Source organism: Columba livia, chromosome 1, assembly GCF_036013475.1.
Source record: "Columba livia isolate bColLiv1 breed racing homer chromosome 1, bColLiv1.pat.W.v2, whole genome shotgun sequence".
Classification (NCBI taxonomy): domain Eukaryota; kingdom Metazoa; phylum Chordata; class Aves; order Columbiformes; family Columbidae; genus Columba; species Columba livia.
The window spans coordinates 57,808,161-57,833,638 of NC_088602.1; the positions used below are offsets into that span (position 1 = coordinate 57,808,161).

The window sequence follows — 25,478 nt, forward strand, 5'->3', positions numbered from 1 at the left end:
TACCAGATATTTGTATAATAATTATTTTCCTTGGCTTACAGAAGAATTGAAAGAATCAATGGAGAAGAAGGAACCTCAAAGGGCCATCTAGTCCATCACCTCTCTCTAAGCAAGATCAATATCTACACTATTCTGGGCTGATGTTTGTTTGACTTACTTTTCTGCACCTGCAGTGTTGGAGACTCCACAGCCCACTAAATCTACTTCACAACAATGCTTTACAGCTATCTATAGCATGGCAGTGACTTGGCACTAAACCCATAAAGTTTCATACCAATGGATATGTGCATTCCATTATTTCTTTCTGTTTGCCTTTGCAGGTTAAGTCCAATTATGTCATAGACTTGTGGAGATTTAAGAAGGTGGTGACTAAGTCTGGGTTTTGCTCCTATTGACAACAATCACCACCTGATCTTAACTAGAGTATTTGTTCTGAGAAATACATGGTATCAAAGCTTGGCAGCTCATAAGCTGAGCTTAACTGGAACATTTGTTCTGAGAATGCATGGTTTCAAAACCTCACAGTTACAAAGAAAGAAATTATATTCTTAAGAGAAAACATAAATTACATACAGAGAAACTTGTAAACGTTTTAGAACTAGTACAAGTCAGTCATGTAATGCAAGCAAATTTCTAATACAGGATACCAAAGGTATGTCTTCTATGATGAAACCAGCTACGTGGAGAATTGAAGAGCAGTGTTTAACACACTAAATGGTACAGTAATAAACCAGAAGGACCCTGATAAACTTGAGGTCTGAGTCAGCAAAAGCTTTAGGATGTTGCAGAATAGCTCCATGCTATCCACCTGCTGCAGAATAGCTCCATGCATCCCTGCAGGCTGTGGAGCTCCTGTCTGAGGAAAAGGAACTGAGGGCTACACTGGCTCTGGCTGGGATGGAGTTACCTGGATGGTAACTGGACCAATGTGTTCCTGCCACCAGTAAGACAAACTGCCTACTATATTAAGGAGTGTAGCCAGCAGACAGAGGGAATTTATTATCCTTCCTCCACTTGGAGCAGCAGAGGCTGCACCTGGGACAAAGTTCTGGGTACTCCCAAAGCAATGCTGAAACAACGGAGCAGGTACAAGAGGTCAGTGGCCTACAAAACATGTGACCTCCAGGGAGACTCGGGAGAACTGGGCTTGTTTGTTTTGGTGAAGAGGAGGTTGAAGCATAAAGATGAACTCTTGTTACTGCAGGATGACGGTGCAGTGAGCAAAGGCCAGAAACTATGGCTTGGAGGGTTTAGACTGAGCATCAGGAAAACTCCCTCTCAAGGGAGGTGTGATGCAGTGCTGGAACCAGAGTAGGTGGAAGACGCAAAGCTGCTCTGATCCAGGGTTAGCAATAGTCTTACTTTAAGTGTGCAGCTGGATAACACAGCCTCTGAAGTTCCCTTCTGACCAAGACTTTTACGCTCCTGTGATACACAAACTAATGAAAACGTCTGCTCATTCTCTTCAGGCAGGTGGTGTATTATATTATACAACTGTATTAGTGTCCAGAGATTATTTGTTCAGAGATTAACTTTATAACTTTCCTAGAAGGACAGGGAATCTCATTTCTTGCTTATTCTAATATTCAGAAAAAAACCACTGTATTTTGCAGAAATACTCGTATGAACGCACTCTGAATTACTTCTAGTATATTAGTAAATTAGTAGAACTGGATACTTAATTCAAGCAATTATTTTTATTATTTTTTCCCCAAGATGCACTCATAGCAGTCTCAGTTTCAAACAAAGGATAAATACACTTTATTGAATTAACTGTTTATGAAATGGAAAGTTCTACTTAACCATGAGCTATATTATTCCCTCAGGCCCAGTAAATACATCAGACAAATCTTGACTAGAACAGTGAAAACCCCATTGCATACTGCTAGCATCAGTTTACAGTTTGACTACAGCATCAGCTGTAATGAAAAGAAAATAAAAAACTGCCCATTGAAAAGATGTTAGTTTCCCAAAGTGTTATATATTTTATAATAAAATGAATTTTTGTGATTTTTCTGAGTTTGATTTTCTTATCAACAGACCAGAGAACTTTTACGTTATTTCTTGTATTTTATAAAATAAGAGCACAAACCCTTATGTGAGGGTGATGGAGCACTGGTGCAGATTGCCCAGGGAGGTTGTATCTCCATCTTAGGAGATCTTCAAAAGCTGCCTGGAGATGGTCCTGGGCAACCAGGCCTGGGTAGCTCTGCTTGAGCAGGGAGGTTGGGCCAGATGACCTCCAGAGGTGCCTTCCAACCTCAACCATTTTGTGGTGCATGGTTTAATAGAGACTAGAGTCAGCTTCTGTACTATTGATCCTTCGATTATATTTTGGACTATGTCAGACTACTTTTAATTTGCTTGGTTTCCTCACCATTCTGTGTTGTCTATAATTTATCTTCAGCACTGGAGAGAATGCACTGATTTATACACAACATTTTAATTGGACCTTATCCACCCTGTCTACCTCAGAAAGCCAGTGGAACTAATAAAGAACCCATTCTTGGATAATGGTCCCACAAGGAATGAGGGTCAGAAGAACCACAGGCACAAAACTTGTATTTAAGATGAAACGCAGTGCCCACAGCAAGAGAAAGTGAGACAAAAGTGGGAAACACTGAACATAATGCAGCTGTAATGAAATTTACTAGAAGTTATGGTTATTGCTGCTGAGGGAAATGTATCATAATTTTCAGAAAGAAATGGAGCTGTTTGTAATTCAGAGGCACTACTAAATGTGATCCTGTTTTGAAAAAATTGTTCTGTCTGTAACTCATTTTTCTCTCATTTAATTTTCCTTGGAAGGGTGAAGTCCCCAGCTCAGAATGGATTTATGTGAAGAGTTAAGTCTCTCAGTGCTCTGACACTGGTAGGGGTGATGCAAATCACTGGTCAAAGTACTCAGGACAGTAGTTGCTACATCCTTGGCCCTGTTCCTAGGACTAACTGCACCAAGACCTCAAGAGGGCAAAGTGAATGTCAGTTTCCAAGCAAGGTCTTCAGAAAATACGTGGTTTCCCTGCAGCAAGAAAGTTTTGGGAAAATGAAGAGACCTAAGACCTCAGTGTTGCTGCACAATGTAGTATTAGATGAGTAGATGAGACACTTAGGATGGAGTGCGTGAACCTGTCTCTCTGGGTGGTTGATGGTTATTTATGTCTTTCTTCCTCCAAGAGGAGATGTCAAGGTGCAGTTCAGTATATAAGGAGAAAAACAAGGTTTAAATAGAGGAATATGCACAAGACAGACAGAAAGGTATCTATGTGTAATGCATACTCCATCTATGTGGTTGGTTATATGGAAAGATACAGTATTTGATTAAAATAAAATCTGACAAAGTTTAAAAAGTAGGGGGGAAAGGTAAGAGGTGGACTTAAGCTAGAACAGACTTAAAATTCTCTTTCCATTATGGCAATTTGATCAAGGTGAAGTTGCCCATGGGCAGCTTTTCTGTGTAGAGGCATTGTTTCAGATAAAAGCTCCTTAATTCAGGTAGTCAAAAATTAAAAAGATGCTAGAAGGAATCTTTTCAGAAGGCACATCCTGAGTTATCTTCTATTGTTCTTGGCATAAACATCCTTTATTCTTTTGTCAAATACTTCAAATAGCTGAGACTCAGCTACTTTTATTGAGGAGTATACAGCATTTATAACTAAAGTAAAAATAAGAAAAAGAATCTCTCGTGTATTGTGAGTTTTCCTGTGTTCCTTGAACTGAATCCAAAGTTTCAGCTGTAAATTTCATCTTTTCTTATATTTTTTTTTTCTGTTTGTAAAACTCCCCTGCACCAACATGGAAACACTGGCAGTGCTCAAGATCAGCACACTCATCACTGGCATCTATGAACACGATTTTCTTATGCCAGATGTGTTGGAGATGTCACAGTTCAGAACTTACACAACAATTTTGAGGTGGTTACAAGGAACCATAAACAGTATTTGTTCCTTTTTCTCAGAAGGAGATTAAAGACTGCCGCTATACATTGTTGGCATTGTTAATGTACTTCGTATCAACGACAGTAATTCTCATGTAAAACCAATAGTGACCTGAACAACTAGAGCATGGTCTTACCCCCATATGATAACCTTAGACGCAGTCTTGGAGATGTATGAGTGCATTATTTACTTACGGTGCTCAGTACTTACTTGACATGGAATACTGAAACGAGTGGTCATTATTAGAACATTCAGGAACTCCTTCTACAGAAGTAATGGTTCTGCAGTCTTCTTCATTGTACGTTTCCTACTTGGAATATGATCAGCTGTAATCTATGCTTTCTAGCATACAACCCTTGTGAATATTTATGTGCATATCTATGCAAGAACTAAGCTGGAATTCTTTAGGCAAAATAACGCCACTTACGAAGAGACATTTTTTTCTGGTGTAGAAGGAAGATGTGAAAATAGCTGAAAAATCATCTTTCTGCATGACACATTATTCAAATACACACTGAACAAGAACAATCTCTCTCTTGTGCTGTTCAAGTATATAATAAATCCAGAGAAAAAAGAGCAATTTATCTTTGATAATGAAAGCAATAGAAGTAGTACAAAAGGATACACTGTCATAAATATCATACATACAGTAACATTCATGAAAAACAAGGTTATGAGAAATCAGATGACAGTCACAATAATATCAAAGCACTGCTGACTCTTACCTTAGAATTTTATTGATTGCTGTCTCTTTTTCCAGAAGGTTTCTTGCTCTGATGCTGAAAACAGATTTACGGAGCTATAAAATTAAGAAAAAGAGAACGTTCTTTTTAATTGTCATAAAATACAGCACATGTATCTGACAGACCAATGAAACATAATGATGCTGTGTATGTGAAACTGAACACATAATGTTCTCCGTCATACAGCTGTTTTTCACTGTCTGTGGCACAGGTGTCCTTTTCCAGGAAGAGACTGGTAGAAAAGATCAAAATGGTCACACAGAGCTAATTCTTTGAGGAATGTATGAGATCCTAGCCTTATCTTGCAGGTTTTGTCCTCCCTACCCCAATCCATAGCTTGTTCCAGGTGTAAAGGAGCAGATAGTTTTGTTGACTAGTACTAATATTATTGCCTTTATTACACATACTTTTTCTTCTCCGGTTGGCCAAGTCACACATTTGTCTTGATCCTGGCTACTCCTCCTCCACTGTGGATTTTGACTAGGCTGCATCGTACTCTGGAGATGCCTCAACTTTACAGAAGAGCTGGCTAACAAGGATGTCTCACTTCTCTGCCTAGAGCTAGGCGAGATTAAAGTCAGTGTCCTGTTTCTCCTGAATCCAGGCCTGCCTGCCTGTTCTTGCCGTCTTCACTATCCTTTTTTTTCCTGACATAGAGCAAAAAATGTGGAGAGCAAAATATGCTTGTGATTGCCTCTAGTTATGAACACTGTTCTAGGCATATTCTTGTGAATGGGACTTCCTGGACGTTAAACGAATGGACTGATATCATAGAATCATAGAACGTCCTCAGTTGGAAGAGACCCACACAGATCATCGAGTCCAAGTCCTGTCCCCGCACAGGACAACCCCACAGTTCACACCATGTGTCTGAAGGTGTTGTCCAGTCTCTTCTTGAACACTGTCAGGCTTGGGGCCGTGACACCTCCCTGGGGAGCCTGTTCCAGTGCTCCACCACCATCTGGGGGAAGAACCTTTTCCTCATGTCCAACCTAAACCTCCCCTGGCACATCTTCCTGCCATTCCTTCAGGTTCTGTCAATGGTCACTAAAGAGAAGAGATCAGCGCCTGCCCTTCCTCCTCCTCTGGTGAGGAAGCTGCAGCCGCCATGAGGTCTCCTCTTAGTCTTCTCTTCTCCAGGCTGAACAAACCAAGTGAATTTAGCTGTTCCTTATAAGGCTTCTTCTCCAAATCCTTCTCGACACTCTAGCAGCTTGATATCTTTTTTATCCTGTGGCACCCAGAACTGCACACAGTGCTCCAGGTGAGGCCGCACCAGTGCAGAGCAGAGCGGGACAAGATACAAGAAAACGCAAGCACTTCATTCCTAAGTGAGTAGTAACAAACAAGGTAAATCGAGGAACAAATCATGGTTGAAGAATTTAGCTGAGGAATTGCACCTGTGATGAACTGAAAGCCTCTGGCACCTTATAAGACTCAACTCTGTCAACTGTTTAGAGATCATTTTCTTGAAGCAAATAGTTGAGAGAGATTTGGCAGCTCCCAGCAATATGTATCCTGTTTTTGATTGATCTGAAATGGAATCTTTGAGCACATTTCTTTAAAACTATTTGTTATAAATACTGGATTTGTGTAACAGATCTGTGTTTGACCTCAGGATGTATTTCTAAAACACCACCTCAAATCCAGAGTTACCTGACGAACAATTTTGCTAGAACTTCTCTAAAGACTCAGATTGACTCTGATTCACAGTAAGATGTCTTACTTTACAGAAAAACAGAGGCCTAGAAAATACCTTAAAACATCTTAATTGTGCTGGTTGTTCTTCATAACATGACTATTGCTTTTTAAGCTACACCTGTAACAGCAAGCTACAATCTCTTTCCTAACACTTGCTTTTTCAAGTGTGGCCCCTTTAACTGCTCTCAAGTCCTAACCCATCTCTGTACAGGCTGTGGAAGTAAGAACATAGATGACCCGAAAACGCCACAATTTTGAGATATTGTGGGTTCCTTAAGAAACCTGCAACTTGAAAACTGAAATAAAGTATGCAACACTTCAGAATGTATTTTGGAAAATAAAGGTACTGGAATTCCAGATAAGATTAAAAAAATAGTAACAGAATTCTTGAATATTTGAACACGAAACAAAAATATCACTCAATTGCCTGATATGGTTAACTTCAAAATAAACTGAAAATCATAGAATGAGGTATACCATTATATTAAACATCATTGTGTTGGGGTAAATATTTCATATATTGAAATATATTCATGCAGGTTTTAACTCATTTGCAGTACCTCAGCACAGGTGTAGTGGCTTTATCAGCATGGTACTTTATTATGGATTTGGATATATCTCACAATAGTGAAAGTAATAGCAACTCTCCCATCTTTTTTCTTCTAATGTCAGTGATGAGTAGCTGGAATCCCAGATGACTGATTCTTTCCTCTTATCAGGATTGCAGAAAGAAGCTGCCAAACCACAGCAGTATCTATCATTTTGCAAGGTTTAGTTACTAATTTTTTTAAGACTCAGCTGTGAATATCAAACTTAATGGAATAATGAAGGTGGAAAACCATCTCTTTTGTTTGTTTTAGTTGTTTTTTCATGTTAGAAATAACTACTTTAGAATAATTGCAATTACATCAAACATGGAAAAAGAAGTGTGCTGATTACTGATGTGTTATGTCCATTTATTTCTAATACCAATTCTTTGCTTGTTAATGTCTTAGAAAAGACCTAAAACACAGAGAGCATTAATTTATTTTCAGATTTCCAGTGTTGGCTCACCTGATTTCAGGAAAAAGCTGAGGCAAATAATTTTTCCTGAAATTGTCTACAGCTTCCTGTATGGCACACACCACATCTATGAGGTGCCAAAACACATTAAGTGTGTGGTCCAAGCAGGGAAATTCAGCCAGGTTGTCAACAAGGGAACGTGCCCTGGGAAAGCAGGAGCAAGGTGTCAACTTCTTTTCAGACTTTACAGGAGGTTGGGCGCTTGTACAGATACATTTGGTGCTTCCCCAAGCCAAGTGCTAAACGATCTAGTGCCAGCGAGGAAGAAGAACATGTCAAGAAAAGCTGCTAGTAGCAGGTCTAGGCCAAAGTCTACTCACATCTGGCACATTTGCCTACCAGGGACTGCTGAATCCTCTCTCTAGGCAGACAGACTAACAAAGACGAAGGGGGTGGTCTATATTTTGCATAAAAGCATACTGCTAAATCCCTTGCACATTTCAGTTGGAAATGGTGTAACTCCGTTTTTGATGCCTTCAATAAACTCCAGCTGTCTGCTGGAGATGTGCAAGGAGAGTGCTGCACTCTGGTCTTTGGCCACCACACAGCCAGAGGTGCAACATCCATGGAGCCAGAGAGAAAAAGCGAAGCAGCAGGAAGAAGCCCACATCTGGAGCCACTTAGATGGTGGAGATGTGTTCTAGTTCCTACTCCCAAAGCTGTTCACGGATTTTATTCGGTGATGCTTCAACAAATAAATGCCTGAGAAGTCCTGGGAATGGAGAAAGGGACCAGAACACAGGGTGTTGCACCAGGCTATTTGTGCAGAGTGCATTTATTTTTCCCGCACTTTTTTTTTTCAGAAGGACCAGCTGTGAAGTTTGCACCTGAGGCAGCACATCCTTGGGCACTGACTGTGGTCTAAGCACACCCAATGGACTGAGGCTGACGGGAACTTTTAAAGGTTTGTTCCCATCCTGTCTGTCTCTGCAACGGGTCAGAACTTAGACTGGAGCCATGTATCCAGTTCTATAACCCAGCAATACACAAGCATGCAGAAGATCCTATGCTTTGGTGCCTTGGGATCACAGTGGTCCAAAATGGAATTGATAATACAACCCAGGCACTTCCAAGGATTACGGTTTTTGGAGATGATGCTCCTCATTGCTCTTTAGGACTTGGGCATCCTCGCTTCAGCAGAACCCTGGTGAATTTATCTTAAATTTAAAATATCCAGAGAAGCAATAACAGCTAATATTTTTAGATATGCATGATTGATCTGTTTGTCATATTTAAAGGATTCAGCAGTCAAACAGCAACATGCATATATAAGTATGCATGTTTAAGAAAAGCAAACATTACTACAGGTTTTTAAAATCTTTGTCCTTATTTCTTTATTAGATAAATAAACCAAACTTCTTCCCATTCAATTTTCCAAATTTGCCTAGCACACCACACAAATGCAACGGAACTCTACAAACAGAAAATGGGAGTGATGATCAGTATTTTGTTTAATAATATCTAGATGCCGCATGCTGGTACAGAAGGGGGCTGGCAATTAAAACTTGTGATACCTGCCGAGTTCTTGAATGTTGCAGAGGAAATTATTAGCAGTGTTAGTGTACAAAAGACATTACTCAACCAGATGATGTGGAATTAAATAACTACAGTATAATCTATTGTGGTTATTTTAGGGTATATCTGTTTAGCCTGCTGGGTTTTTTATTACAGATTGTGATGCATTGTGAGGACACCCTCAGTGTATCTTTATTGGCCATTATTTATTTATTTACTTCTTTATGCAGCCTAGAAGTACACTCAGTGCAGAAATAACAGTGCCATGTAGCTTTCTGCTATAGAGCATTATTTTTTAGCATAAGACACTGTCCTGAAATCACCTAACAGCATCTGATTACCATTAGATACGTTTTCAACAATGCATTTTAAAGAGCTCCTGCAGAATACTTTAATCTTCGAGGAACAGCTGTGACAGGTCAGCAAATTACCAATAATATTTCCTGGATGAAAAAGTTTTATATGGAAAGCATGTGCTCCTACAAAACCATGAATAAACCCCATGTCTCAGTTCCCACATTCCTTTGTGTTTATTTACACAGATGTGCCTGCAGGCACAGAATTAGGAGATCTGCAGATCTTCCACAAGCACTGGCATCCTTCACTGCTGCTGCTGGCAGGACAGACTTCAGTCCAGTCAGTGTGAACTTGATCTCAATGTTGCATCCTGTGAAATCCCATTTGTCCAAAATGACAAGGACAAAGCCATAAACCACTGTAATGTTGTAAAAGAAGCTAAATCACAGAACATTGTTGCTCTGCAAGTGCCACCTGCTGCTTTGAAAAGGTACTGCAGACATTTTAAATGACAATATTTATTTAGTAGTGTATTTTAAAAATCCAGGCTTTCTACGCTGGAAAAAAATATCCTTGGCATAAGATTAAAAGCAAAGCAACACAGGACGGTACCTTTGCTGGGTGACAGCTAATGACTGTGGATCAGGCCTACAACCGAGTGTATTGGCACAGCCCTGCTGACTTCAGGGGGATCCATGACAATTTATAGCAGTTAAGATACGGCTCAGTAGTTTTGAGAAATGCTATTCATTGTCAAAGTTTTAATGTATTTTCCTAGTAACATATTTATGGCACACCAATCCCAGAGAGCACTGCATAAGGCAATTGTTTTCAACCTGAATTTGACAGAGAATTGTATCCTATCAACAGGTAAAAACTGGTGATGCAGTGTGTTATTTTTGCATCAGACCATTGCGGAGTTGGCGGAAGAGGCAATATTGGTGGGTATTCTGCAAAAAAAGGCAAGACAGATCTTAAGTAAATAACAAGATGCAAATGTCTAAAATACTCAGTCAACAGAGAAAAAAACAAATGCAATATATTTTTCTATAGCATTTCTGTAGTGTTATCTAAGGAATTTTAGCTTAGTGCTGTTGATAGCAACTGCAGGACCATATGGGGATAGCCTTCTGTACCATGCCAGAAATTCCAAGCAAGAAAAAAAAAATCATCCAAAGCTTCTGTTTCAGTTTGGAATTTGTTGGATGCCAATTGACAGTTTATATAGATGTGCAGAAGGAACAGATTGTTAGGTATTATATCATAATTTAAATATGTACAGCTTCTCAGGAAAATATGAAGAGTCACTACAATGAGCAATATCTCAGAGTGATTTTTAAGAAACAGAGAGGAGATGTTTGGGCAGAACCTGTTTGCTTGAGCATTCAGTTAAATATAGGATATTTTTGGCTCAAAGGAGTTTGCTGTGTAGCCTCTTACATGCATACATTATTATCTGTTCAACAACATACTGTCTAGGCATCTTTGCCTTAAAAAGATCTGACTCTATCAAAAAGCATATGACAAAAATATGAAGAGTGATGGAAGGTAGATTGCGGGTTGTTGGTAGGTCGCTAACAAAACTTTCAAAGGAACTGAAGCAGGTGAAGTGACTAAATCCTATAGAAATAAGTGGAGAATTTCTTAAGCTCTTTTGAAAACTCTGCTTAATGCCTGCAGAATCATAAAGGATGCAATCACAAAGGATCTCTAGAGATCACCTAATCCATCTCCCTCTCTCAAAGCAGAACTATTTTCATTTGGACTTTGAAAATGTGGCCCTTGGTGAGGTTGTCCCATATACGAAAGAGGCTCGCTGAGTAGTCAAGAAAGTGGTCTAGCATTAAGTAAGTGCCTTGAGGAGTCAAAGGCTGTCCCTTTTGATCAGATGTCTCGAAAGAGAAATGGGCATAATCTCCTCAACTCCTGGGAGTCATTGACCTGAAATAGCATTAATTCCTTTCGTAGCCCTTGATTGCAGCCCGCCTCTTAAGGAAAGCCATGTTCTTCTAATTAGCTGACTACTGGTCTGGAAAATCTACATGTCCTTTCATAACCAAGAACCTTTTCCAATTAAGTCTGAGAATGTGGACAAGGCTAATATTAGCATACGAATAAAGCCCCCAAAGACTTGAAGGGGATGATAATAGTCCATCTCAAACACATGGGGGAGCAGCTTCAGAGAAGGAGAAAAACCCTCTCTTCTATGTCTTGCCATGCTACGGTTGGGTTTTTCCCTTTGGCATATCTGAGTTTTCTTACTTTCAGTGGTGTAAAGGGTAGGTTTTTCATAGAATCATAGAATGGTTTGGGTTGGAATGGACCTTCAAAGGTCATCTAGTCCAAACTCCTGCAATGAGCAGGGACATCTGCAACTAGATCAGGTTGCTCAGAGCCCCATCCAGCCTGGCCTGGAATGTCTCCAGGGATGGGGCATCTACCACCTCTCTGGGCAACCTGTACCAGTGTTTCATCACCCACATGGTAAAAAAATCCTTCCTTATATTTAGTCGGAATCTCCCCTCTTCTAGTTTAAAACCATTACCCCTTGTCCTGTCGCAACAGGCCCTGCTAAAAAGGTTGTCCCCATGTTTCTTCCAAGCCCCCTTTAAGTACTGAAAGGCCGCTCCCTGGAGCCTTCTCTTCTCCAGGCTAAAAACTCCAACTCTCTTGGCCTGTCCTAACAAAAGAACAAGGAAGAACATTACTCCCGGTTGTACAAGCACATGCATATAATCCCCTTCACCAGCACAAAGGGATCACAACTGTATTTAATCTGTTCTTGTGAATGAGACCTGTGAGTGAGTGAGGAAGACTCAAGGGCTTGGAGAAGGAAATCTGGATTCCTTGGTAGGAGCAGAGAAAGGGGAAGTACAAGGCTCCAGCAGAAGGGCTTTCCTTTAATCCAGCCCTCATTGCCTCTCCCTTCACCCCAAAGTAACACATATTTTTTTTCTATTAAAATATAGAAAAACTAAAAATTTTTCCATGTCTGAATTTTGTTTGATTGAAGAAACAACAAGAGTATGATCAGTCCCTTGTGTTTTACTGCATCTTCACAGCCTTTGTATCAAACCCTTGAAATCTTTTAGCACAAAACCGATGACGTAGAAAGCTAATGTCACAAAGAAGTGCTAAATTACGACACTTTGGAATTGTAAAGTGTCCAGTCCCCAGCCTCTTTTCTCTCAGAATGTAACTGAAAACTGGTCTTTTCCAAGCAGAATTTTGAACATACTATTTAGAGGCAAAAGCAACAAAGCAATTTAAAAGCAACAGAAGTCAGAGACAGACCATAACAAGAACAGAGTCCTTGCAGTCTGTCTTATCTGCTTTTAAGGCAAACATAGTAATAATAGTTAAACATTACCAGTTGTAATGTATATGTGGTAAAACGCTTAATGAGAAAGTGTCTTTTTTCTATAAATTGACAATTTCGACATAGGGTCATTGGGAAATTGTTACATAACCATTTTTTTTCTGAAAATAAACAAAACCTTTAAAAAAATGCGAAATACACATAGAAGTCTCCTGATTAATTTTCAAAAAACCTGAAATATATCCCTGTATTTACATATATTAACTTCATTAGAAAGATCTGATGAGAACAGACATGGGACAAAAATAATCTTCTTGGAAAATCAAGACTGTAATGAGCAAGAAAATGCCAGATTCATAAGCCATTCTCATTCCAGTAGTTAGATTGCTTTAATGATTTTTCTGAATGTTATAGCTAGATAGATTTTGGAAATGTCCCGTGAATAATATGAACAGGTAAAACTGAAGCACTTGGCTATGTTTAATTAACAAGTGGTATATGCCAACTGAAACTGCAGGACAGAGTTCTACTCAGATACTTGGTAAAGAGAGATCAAGATAAAGTTTGAATGATTTTTGTTGATACTTATGCGCAAAGTTCTGCAAGAATTACTTCAGAAAAGAAATCAGTATTAGTGTTTAAAATAAATAATATTTTCTACTTGGAATTAATGTGCAATTATACTTTACTAGTTTCTGCTATATAATGTGATAAAATTATTCTTTCAAATTACTTAGAGAAAAGAATAATCAGGAACATAACAGAATGCTACAGTACTTCTTGTGCCAATATTCTGCTTTGCACAATAGAATGCCCAAAGTAAAGTTCAGAAGAGTTTCATTAACTTGGGACATAATTTTATTAAAAGAATAAGCAGAAATTCTGGAAATGACAGTTTATTAATAAACACTCTACCCTTGCTATTTTTGTAAGAAGGAAAAAATACAAATAAAGTTTATGAGTATGTCTTCATGCCTGATGATTTTCTGAGAGATACCCTGGGATCCTGGTCATCGTGAACATATCACTTTGGTGCTCTATTCTTTGTATTGAGCCTCCAAAGAATGCAGAATCCAGCATGATGTCTGCTGCTTAGTATTCATAGTCCTCCATGATAATGGTTCAGCTCTCACTTTCTGACCATGACCATGATCATACAGGTACGTTCTGCTGTAACTGGGAAATCAATGGGAGAGGCATATGGTGTGGGTGGTCAAGCTTTCACAGGAGCTGGACCTCAATGTAGATCTTGCTCCCACAGAAAATGGAACGGCTACTAACTGCTTGCAGAGCTAAAACCCAAACTCATACACGTGAAAAGAAACAGAAAGGAAACAGGATGACAAAGAGGACAGAAAACAGAAGATATATTTGGTACTATCCAATTAATGTTACAAATGCAGAAATAAGGGGGCTGGGTTGTTTATATGTCTTCAATTAAATGGGAGATGCTCAAAGTCTGAACTGTTAAATACATTCATATATTAAAATGCCCTTTTGCTTTGTTTTGCAATTCACTCCTGCTGTGCCACGGCTGTAAACATGTACATGGGCATCTGTACATACTGAGCCACAGGCGTTTTCGAAGTTCCTCTCATGACCCCGTCAGTTTTGAATTTTACTTCAGCAGCAATGTCCTGTCTTGTGTGGTCTAAGATAAGTAACCAATTCAGGAGTGTCCTTCTCAGAACAATTTTCTGCGGGTCTTGCCGAACGCTGTCTCTTAGGAAAGCACTCTGACGTCTTTCTGTGCTCCTCTGATCCTAGTCTTGAAGTCAAGAGGCCAAGGCAAATGGTCTACAGCCAACACAGCTCTATTTTACTGGACACCTGGTGTGTTGCAAAACTTCCAGCTCATTCAGGTTTTTTGTCCCCTAAAACTTGTGGTGACTATTCCTTGGGCTCTTGTGAGAGTCGCCACAGTGAGATGTCCATATTTTCTGCCAACTTCCTTTCTTCTCATCCACCCACTTGCACTAAATTATCTGTTTCCATATTTCATCCAGTTCTCCTGTCCAAGAATTCACTGAAATATTGGTTAGCTAAGGAAATTCCCAGCATACCATGAATAATTTCCATACAAATGTGAAAGTATAAAAGAACACCTTCCTCTCTGTCTCTAAAGCTCCCCTTCTCCTGCATCTACAATGTTCATTTAATAACGCTCCCTCTTTTCATTTTTTAACCCTTTCTGCAGATACTTTTTCCTTTAATTTTATAATGGCACCGTCTCCTTATACTTGCACTTATTCTGAGCAGTCTTCCATCTTCCACCAGAAAGCATCTTCATGGTACTTTCTACTACAACAGGGATATCCTCAGCGACCCTGACAGCCCTGGTTTCTCTAATTAGACCCAGAGCACTTCACCTCATGGCCTGCAGATTCCATCAGGATACAATAGCTCAGCATGGAGTGGAGGACGTTGGTGCAAAACCAATGGGTTTGAGAAAATTTGCTCAACAGGACCTCAAGCAGAGAGTAAAGAACGACCATCCTGCACTGCCAGCACTGTTAAGTTCAGAGAACCCCAGAGGATCCCAGTCTTGCACACAAAGTTACAGATAATCACAAACAACTCAAGCAAAGCATCACACTAAGCTGCCTACTGAGCAACCATGTCTGAGCCAGCCCAGGTGTCACTGGCATTGGATGTAGAAGAATGAAGGTGGCACTGTCTGTCCCTGCACACCCACTCAGACCCCACACACTGGGAAAGAACTCTTAGGGGATACAGACAAGGTAAAGGACATTTAGGTATCTAAAAGTAGTTTTTTATATTAGTGTTTGGTTAGTTTATTACTTTGATGAGAGTTTAGAAATTTGGGAGAGTTAGAAAAACTTCTGGAGGTCACAGACTTGACCAGAAAAAAGGAGTAGAGCAGAGAAATCTGTTTTCCAAAGCTGTTCTTTTGATTTGGCATAGATGAAAATAATTCAAAACTGCTTGTCATCATGGTTATGGTAATATATACAACTAAATAAATTTTTCAATTTTGAGAGGGTAAAATACATTAAAAAAAGAATGCAATGAAAATCTACACCCCTTTTACAACTTAAAACATCTTTTCAAGGAAGTGGGTAACTATAATAGTGAAAAAAGTTACTAAACCCACTATATAAGAGAGCAAAAACCATTTTAGTTTATCTGTCATCACAAATTATGGGTCAGATTGATTTTGAACACAAAATTGACTCCATATATATAAAGTAGCAGATTTTTAGAGAAAGAAAAAAAGAAATTTGCTTAAGTGGAAATACTTCCTATCGCTTCAGCAGGTGTGGAATGCAGAAATACTGATATAAGTCCAGGAGAAACTGGTGGAACTAGTCACAGTTCAGGCACCACAAAGGAAGGACAGAGTTAAATCTGCCAGCAGAATCCCAACTTTTGATGTCACCCTATTTTTTCATCAACGACAACGCAAAAAAGATGTGAAAGGTTTCTGAAGCCATCGCAATCCTACCAGGAGCAGTGGGAATGCATCCTACTAGGCACTGGGATTACTGAAATGTTCGGTCAGGTTTCTTTTTTTACAAAGAAAAGTATGAAAGTAAGGTTTATGTTTAAGTGCAACCGGTCATTCCAAGCTTGTTTTAAGGATAAGATATTTTTAAGAGGATTTGTTCGCACAAAAGTGAGGTTGCCTTGGCAACTGTTGCTACAGAAAGCCATAGTAATTACTTTCACAAAATCCTTCCTAGTGCTTTCTCCCTCTTAATAGGAATGTGTAAATACCTTGTTTTAAGCTACATTTATCAGAAATATTATTCATCATTGATTCTACCCTTGAGGCATGGGAATCCAAAAGCATATGCTTAAAGCAGGTTGAATAGTGCAAAATCAATTTGCAGACACTTATTTCAAATAAAAAATGAAAGCCAGATCATGCATATTTGCTCTTGAAGTGAAAATTTGAAAAGAATGCAGCATTCTGTTTTCATACTGCAAGATCTTAATGAATAAACTGTGCCATGTATTCATCTATCTTCAAACACCATACCAATTCACTTTTGAGAACAGCAGGCAGAAGGAATTAAGATTGCAATTTAATATACCTAAAGTATATTCACGTAAACAGATCTACTGAATCATTGCACAGCTCTGCATTATATACTGTGGACTCATCTGTGTGCCTGGGAGAAGTTTAAGGTCTTTGTGCATCTCTTCATTACATGGTAGAAATGTTCTCTGATCTCCCTGGTACAGTGTTTGAGATCCCTCATTAGTGATACTTGGCATAGTTCTGCTGACCTCTAGGCTTGCCATCTGATAACTTATCCAATTTTTCTGCTGTGTTTGTTAGAGTAGATGACGTCCATTTAGGCTTGATTCCTCCCTATGGCCTTCCTTGTCTGGTAAATAGTATTTTGCCACAGACCTCTCTTCAGGCCATGCTATTCAGCTTTGGCTTACTGATGCCATAGAATGCATCAGCCACAGGAATGGGCTCTTGCACATTTTGAAATAGGGATAGAAATTAACAGTATTTTGCAAATTATCTCTTTTCATTATCAGAAGAGTATTGTTTTCCCCAAGCCTGCTTCCTGCCTATATGAATGCTGTCCTGAGTTATAGTTGCAAATTACACACTAGAAAAGCCAGAGTTGCACTGTGTAACTATAATATGTTCCTTCTTTTCCTTTTCTGGGGTTCTTTAACTTCGAATGTATTTACAACCCCCTGATGTTAATATTCAAACAGGATATTAACACCCTGTTATGAATACTGAAAGGACTTTGTCACCAGTAAGTTACACACTATTATAAGTGATCGAGAAGTTATGTCAGTGTAGATGCCACTAGAAATCTGGGAAACCAGTACCTTCCATGATGCACATGAAGACTTTTTTCAAATTCAACCATCCATGCCAGTCTACCTGGGACACTAGCAGCATTTAGCACAATGAGTATCAAATATATGTCTTCAACACCTGTCTTGTTGTGATTCCCAGGTGTACAGAGAGGTTAATGTCCTCTAAATAATTCGAATAATTCTTAAATTTTTACTCATCTCCAGTGATTACACAGAGACTTTGCTTCAATGAAGTGTATTTTCAGCATTGTAACAAATCAAGGCTCTCAAAAATCCAATGTGGTATTCACAAATTTTAATTTTCCACTAGCTTCTCAGTGATTAACAGCAAGACTACTTAAAAAAAATAGCTTCATAAGTTATATACATTGAACAAAATTATGTACCAAATCCTAAATTTTGAAGTCAAAGGGGACAGGAAAATTCAAGCCAAATGAGCATCTGCTGTGATGTCTGTTTTAGGCTAAATTAAATACAGCTTTTTAGCCTCTGTTCAGTCGTCCCAACTTGTGTTGAATTTTATGTAGTTTGACAAACTGAATAATCTGAGGACTTTCCTCAAAATACTCAGGGAAAGACACATACTGCCCTACACTCTTGATTTACCTTTTGATCGATGTATTTGTTTTCTTCAATAGCTGATCTTTTAGAGTGATCACATGAGGAGGAAGATGCTGAAGGAAGTCTTCGCAGCAAACAGCTGGTATCTTGTTGCTGGCGATCAATAAACTGCTTCATAAAACTTTCCCTTGTGAACAAACAGAAGATATTGATGGATTAAAACCCCAGGGAGAGTTAATATTTGGTGTCCTTTATGACATGTTACAACCCATTAGCGCTAAGATAGATAAACTCCAATAAGAAGTTGTACTGGGCTATAGAAATATAAATGGTCAGAGTGCTGAAACAACTGATAAAATTTAAATTCATCTCTTAAAGAAATCCATAACTGAATTGAGAAGCAGGTGATTAGCATGTAGTTTTGAAGAAAATAATTTTATTCCTTTAAATAATAATTTGGTTAGTTATTTACCAGTTAAAGTACTAAATATTTGAAGTGCCTTTTGCAGGTTTCAGCTCTTCTAAGCTTATTAAACAGCAAGTCGTTATTTAACGTAAATCAAATGCTGATATAATCCAAAGGAAACATACTCTCTGCAAGAAATTATTTATTGAAGATTTCAAACAACATCTGTTCATATAACTGCTTTGAATGCCAGTATTAAGGCACTTCAGCAATTATGTGCCTCACATATGCCACGTGTAAAACATGAAAGCGTTTCTGTTTACAACAAATGTACGTTTATCTTGCTGTCTTTTGAGTTTAGTAGAGTTGCCCTATTTTTGGTGCAAATTGATTACGTCAAAACTAATTTTTATCTGGAGAGACAGTTCTACATAGTACAATAGTGCAGATTTAAAGGTATGATTTGCTAGTGATAGTCTGAAGTCTGTTTCAGTAGTTAACATGATCACGTTAGTCTAGAGTATGTGGGGAAAAACACATCTAGAAAGAAATATCAAAAAAGGCTAAGACTAGGAGAAGAATGCCCTCAATATATAACCAAAAAGCATTTTGATACTAAAACCAAAACATCTATGACTGCTTCCTTGAGGTTGGGAAGGTTGTTTTTTCCTGACTCTTCTGACGAGCAGTATTCCTTCCATTCAACTAAAATGATACAAATAGGTCAAACCAGTTGCCTCATCTTCCTTGTGAGATTAATCAAAAGAAACGTAACCTCAGGAGACCCAGAACAAAGACAGCATCTTTCATACCACCCTCTCTCTCCTGACATGTGCTTGGTGGGGATACTGGAATGGGCACGACCAGAGGACCTGTTTGGCCACCCTGGGCTGTTTCACCGGTCTCAGCAGCATGTATGTGCTACAGAAGCCCTTGGATTTCTGCAAGAGATTTTTGGGGACCACAGCAAGAATAATTGTACTGTAATTTATGATCTAGTAGCCAACTGAGTGTCTGATCCTTTGTTAATGAGAGTTTTAGAGGAGAGTGGTGACTACGCAAACACAAAGAGGGGACAAGGTCAATCACAGAGTAATTGGTATCGGATGGCCTGTGTTATCCCCTCTAACGATTTGCTGCCAGCTGACCTTATCTTTAAAAGGCTATATGGGAATTGATTAGACTGCTAGTTGTCTGTGGCAGCCAAGAACCTAAAATCCACATGGGAGTGGAGAAATAATAACAGACTATTCAACCATACTGTCTTTGTGTCAGTTCTGGTCAAACTAGTTGCTTCCATTAATATGTTATAAGGAGTGCTAGGATTATTGTTGTTTTCAAAAGTAAAAATTAGGTAAAACCAAAATGTGACATAATTCCACCAATACTAATTCTGTTTCATTTCTGATTTTCTGAACTATCTGCCAAATCCACAAGTAAAACAGTTAAATATTTTGGGTGCTACATGGCACCAGGAAAGTTTACAGCATACTAGCAAAGGAAATATTTCAATACCTTATTTTTGGAACGGTGAAATCTGACGGAAGCTTGGAGATTTTCACCATTTGTGGCCTGTTTGGAAATTTCTCAAAGATGCGTAGACGCAATGGCAGCTTCTCCTTTGTATCTGCATTTGCTTCACTTTGCTTTAGCTGAAAACAAGGAAATGAAAAAAATGACAGAAAGGGAAATTTTGCTTTGTAATATTGAAGCCTTATTTTTCAGAATCCAAATAATAATGGCAACCATTTAAAGGAACAGAAGATGGCAGCAAAGAACTACAGAGGGTAAATCTGATGCGAGTTTATTGCTCTGCTTGTGCTAGAAGCAGTACCATGCCTTTAATTGAAAGTCATAAAATGGGTGGATTGCTGATAATTTTTATTTTAAAATATGAAGCATATTAGTGTCCCATTCAATATGTTTTTTTTTCTATGTTTTTTTCATGGATCCCTAACACTTTTTATCAAGCAAATAAACATCCATGATCTTTTCTTATTAGGAACATCTTTCTGTATATGCTGGCAGATCTTTGATATTCAAATAGAACATAGCAATTTAACAGGGAGTGATTTTAAGGGAATCCAGCTCTCTGGACATGAAAATAACAGGAAAATTACATTGAGTATTTTAAGTAATAAAAATGGACTTCAAAGAATCCATCTACATCAGAAATTATGATACTAAGCTGCAGCAAATCACATAACAAATGTTGCATTTATAACTATCCACAAACTACTATTCAATGGAATATCACACATTTAAGTACACAAAAGGCAGATACATCTATCTATGTGGACAGATGATGGTGAAATCTAATGTTAGAAGATAAAAAATATATGATATGGGGATATGATTCCTGATTTCTGATTACCTTATGTAGCAATTCAGTTGTGTTATTGCCAACAAAACACCAAGTCAAAAATAATCAGTGAAATTCATTTTTACCTTTATTTTAAATGGTTTGTTGCATACTATTTCAATAAGTATACATCTAACTGAGAATATTTCAGTTCTCCTTCTCCCACATACTTGTAAGCACAGGCTTAGAAGTTCATGTTTTAAAACAGATTTTTACCATCTGTACCTGCAGGGAATACTGCTGATAGACATCAGCTATAGATTTTTACCAGGGGCAATGCTCAGGAAGTTGAACAGAGTTTTAACTCTCATCTGCACTGCCTAGTGAAACGCCTGCTTCCATAGCATGCTATAGAATGACTGCTCTGCTTCACAGTCATGCTATCAGCAACATTACCACTTACAGCCATAGAACAGCTTAAACTGAAAATCAATCCATATTCGGTTGGATACAAACTGTCATGTGGACTGAAAACTGTTTGAAGAACTCCAAACAAAGACTAATGATTAATGGTAAAGCACTGAGTCAGAATAGAAAGGGAATACTGCATAAATCTGTATTGTGTCCAGTCCTATTTAATTGCTTCATTAATGATCCTGAAAAGGAAGAAATTATGACATTAATGAAACACATTTGATATTAAAATGTGAAGTGTTGCAAATAGCACGGCGGACAAGGAAAAGGACAGATTTAGAAACAGGGGCAGGAAATGACAAACTGAAAACATTTCAGAGCAAGAGTAAGAGCGGAAACCAAACAATAACTTGGACTTCAATGCAGCATGAAAAGGCCACTCTGGCCGCCAATTATATTACCATCCAAAGTCTCTGCTCACAACCAGTCTCTGTTGGGCAGACATTATAGAGTTTTAGAAAATGGCACGGAGGTCCACAGCTCCTCTCCATGCTGCTTTGAAGAGATCATACTTGGGTATGCATTCACTTCTAGGTACCATTTTATCAGTCCCACACTGACAAGCCAAAATAGTGCAGGAGAGCCATGAAAACCAGAAGAAAGCTACATAAGCCAACTGGGGCAAGGGAGAAAAAGGAAGAGAAAGACAAAAGAGGCCAAATATTTATATTACATCTACCATAACTGATAACAAAGTAAGGGGAGGGAAGAAAATGTAAATTTAACTAAGAAATATTTGAAAACAAAGTATTTCAAGAATATAATAGAGTGCCCCAAATATAGGAATGAGGCAATTTTTAGGCAGAGAATAAAGATTACTGTCCTTACAGGGAAATCTCTGAGTGTTCAGAGAGGTCTCCAGAGGGAAGTGCCACATCATTTAAAATCCAGACAAGACAGAACCTCTGAAATGCCAAAGTACTGTAGAAAGGAATCCCTCACTGACAAGGAAATGAGTTGGATAATCTAGCAAAGGTTTTCTGCAACATTGTACTGTTGAAAAGTTTTGGGAAGGGGTAATTTTTAGAGGGAAAAAAGGGCTTAAATTTGAAGAAGAAATCACTGCATACATATGCAGTTTCTGGCAAGGACAATGTCTCTTACAACTCTGAAATCCTATTTGCAGAAGTCAGTCTATACAGAATAGACTATACAGAGTATGTTAGAATGCAATATTGTCTGAAGTCCCAGTGCAGAACAGATCAGGGAAAGCCTGGGAGCAGGAAACTATAGTTCAAAAGGTAAACAAAGGGACAGCAACATCCCCTGTCTAAACAGGAGAATGATTCAAGATAGGCTTTAAAATAACCTGAAGTCAAACCAGTTCTACCGAATATCTCCAATTACTCATGCTGTGATAATATTACTTATTGTGGAACACAAGGCATTTAGCTTCACTGAGTTTTTTGCTATGCACTTATGGTGTAATTGATGCTCCACATGACATACATCCTATTTTGTACTGCTGCTTAATACCTTTACATTTCAACTTCTTTTACTGCATAACAAACACATTTTTAAAGGTACGAGATTATGTTGAAATGTGGCCATGATGACGCAGAGTTTTGCTAGTAACAGCTAAACCCAAAATAAAGTATCAGGACATTTTATCCATGATTTTTAATTTCATTTATCATTATTACTATCAACAAGGAAATGTACACTTGTCTCATTCAGGTTATGGTTGGACTCAATGATCCTGAGGGTCTCTCCCAGCCAAAAGGATTCTACGATTCTACGATTTGCTCTGTGTGGCCCTCGATCTCCAGCTCCAAAGAACCTACTGGGAGCAGTTCACCAACATTTTGTTAGCCCAGTCTGGTTTTAGCTGCAGCTGGTGGAATGGTTCCTATAAAGCCATAAAGGAGTTTATGTCTATTTCCACTGTTTCCACAGTGCTTTTGTTACAGGGGCAGATTTGGAATAATACATGCAGTATAACTGTCTGCTCTGAACCTAGATCAGAAGAACTTATCCAAATAGTACACAAATGGTGAGGAGTGGCAGAGAGGAAATCTTAATTTGGGATTCAAATGGTAGCTTGAATAATGTTTAGATACCGGTTAATGAAATCCAAGCTCCCCCTGATCTGTTCATTTATTTGTCTTGGATCAATACAAAAGACAGCTGTGAGAAAGACAGACTTATTGGTAAAGAGAAATCTTTTTTATTCCTCCCAGAAAGGCATTATGGTAATGTTTCCATCTGGTTTGATGGACACATTCCTGTGTAACCTCATCTGGGTGTCCCTGCTCCAGCAGGGGGATTGGACTGGATGATCTTTTGAGGTCCCTTCCAATCCCTGACATTCTGTGGTTCTGTTTCATTATGGACTCAGGTGGGAGCTGACAGCCTAGAACATGGCGGTGCTCCAGGGCCTGGTAATATGAACACGATCACTTGAATAGTTCAAAGGGGTAACTAAGGCGAGTATTGAAAGTCATGTTCTTCCAAAGCAAACCGAAACCTCAAATTTAACACAGTCATTGTGTTTCTAAGGCATGACATTTTGGTGAGGACATACCAAAGGAAAAACAGTGTTAACCTTACCCAAAGGGATAAGACCCAGTCTTCCTAACTTTTTTTGTTGTTCTCTATTCTTTTAATTCTGATCATGGAGGAAGAGCCAATAATGTGCAAAATGTAGAGAGTGAAAGATGCAGTTTTCATATGGTCTGTGAGGCAAGTGTATGTGAAAAATCACTTAAACACTCTGTAAATATTTCAATGAAATGAAATGATCATGAAAAATTTACTGCAATGCTCTAGCTCTTTCATTTTAGTTGACAGTTTTCATAACAGGCTGAGATCAATCATGTTCAAAATTAAAAGCTTTGCTACTTATGTACACACACTTTATTTAGGAACTGGCCAGCTGCCCAGAATAAATTCATGGTGACTAAAAAGTTCAAACCTTTTGAGAAAGTTCAGGGTGGGGGGTCTCACTACAGGATAGTTTTAAATTAATATTATTTGGTACATTATAGTGCACTGCTATATATCAACATTTTTAACTGGAAATCTCCATTAGGGTATGTATTTGAAGAATAAAGTGACTGTACAATAACTGTGTTAAACTTTTAGCAGGATATGCTGTGTGCTTCAACAACAAACACTTTGAGTATGGAAGTGAAGGGGGATGACAGACACTACGAACTGATACCAGCACCCACCCAACAGTTTTCCAGAATTTTTTATTTTTCCAAATTCTCAGATTTGCCATCACCTTTGGCTCATTAAAAGGAGCTTTGAATGAAATCCAAGTAATTAAATGACATGTAAATTAATTAAAAATCAGAAAGGCAGATTAAATGAGCTATTTTTTTTCCTTTCTGTTATTATTCTGAAAATGTAAGAACCTGGTAAGTTTTTGGACATGAAGGAACTATACTGAAAGAAGATATACCCATAAAAGAAGATAAACCCATATGCATACGGGTAAGCTTTCACAGTCCATACTCAGCTTTGGCACCAATTTGCATCAACATTTTAGTACTTGGATTTGATTTAAAGTTCAGTACAAATCACCTGTTCAGTTACTATTATTTATACCTGTGATTCCAGTAACCACGAAGAAAAATTTCAATTTTGTTTGAGCCAACTGAATCATGAAAAAAGGCAGGTAAAAAGCCATCTGAAAATTAAGGTAAAAAAATTTAGAAATTGAATTTGGGTAAGAGTAATATTTGAAGTGTTAGAAAGCAGTATTTATAATATGTAGATCTTACTAGCATGTCTATAGTGCTATGTAAGACTGTCAATGTACCCTTGTCTAAGGTCAGATGGTACCTGCTGATTTCAAACACACTTCATATTTGGCCCTTGGTTCCTCTAGGCCCTATGCGGTGGCCCTAAGACAAAATAACATAATTACAACAGCCATTTTTCTGAAGGTTTTCCAATTCTTTATGGCATCTCAAACAACATCATGTGCAATGCCCCTGAGTAGCACTTCTGTCGGATGAAATTTGGGTTGTGTGTTGCCCACTCAGAGAGAAGAGCTTGTGAGTTTGGCTGGAGGTGGGACAGCATCACAGGACTGTGGCTTAGAGTCCAAGCCGGTGAGGTCCGTGCTTTCTTTGACAGTGGTCTCTCGATTAAAATATTTCCTGAACCACACCAAAGTATTGTCGAGGAGAGCCAGCTGTGAGTGAACAGTTAAGCGGTGTAAACAGAGAAGGGGCTGGTGCTGGAGCTTGTGTTCTCGTCCTCTTTTAGTTACCTGCATGTACCAGCTGTGGATTTTGCCCTTTGGGCTCAACTAAACAAATGAGGACATAACAAGCAATAAAAAATTCTCTAATGTAGGGACTGTAAAACAGAACCTAAATTGATTTTAACCAAA

At 38.5% G+C, this 25,478-nt stretch overlaps 1 protein-coding gene across 7 annotated transcripts in view; it reads right to left on the minus strand.

Moving 5' to 3' along the window:
- The window catches only part of NALCN (sodium leak channel, non-selective), a 238,908-nt gene that overhangs the window by 37,154 nt on the left and 176,276 nt on the right, over positions 1 to 25,478 (minus strand). For all 7 annotated transcript variants that reach the window (XM_065057850.1, XM_065057839.1, XM_065057844.1 and 4 more), the window contains 3 exons: positions 19,873 to 20,009; positions 17,997 to 18,138; positions 4,664 to 4,737 (listed from right to left, as the gene is read on the minus strand). In XM_065057850.1, coding sequence (XP_064913922.1) covers positions 4,664 to 4,737; positions 17,997 to 18,138; positions 19,873 to 20,009 — 353 coding nt within the window. The remainder of the gene's footprint in view (positions 1 to 4,663; positions 4,738 to 17,996; positions 18,139 to 19,872; positions 20,010 to 25,478) is intronic.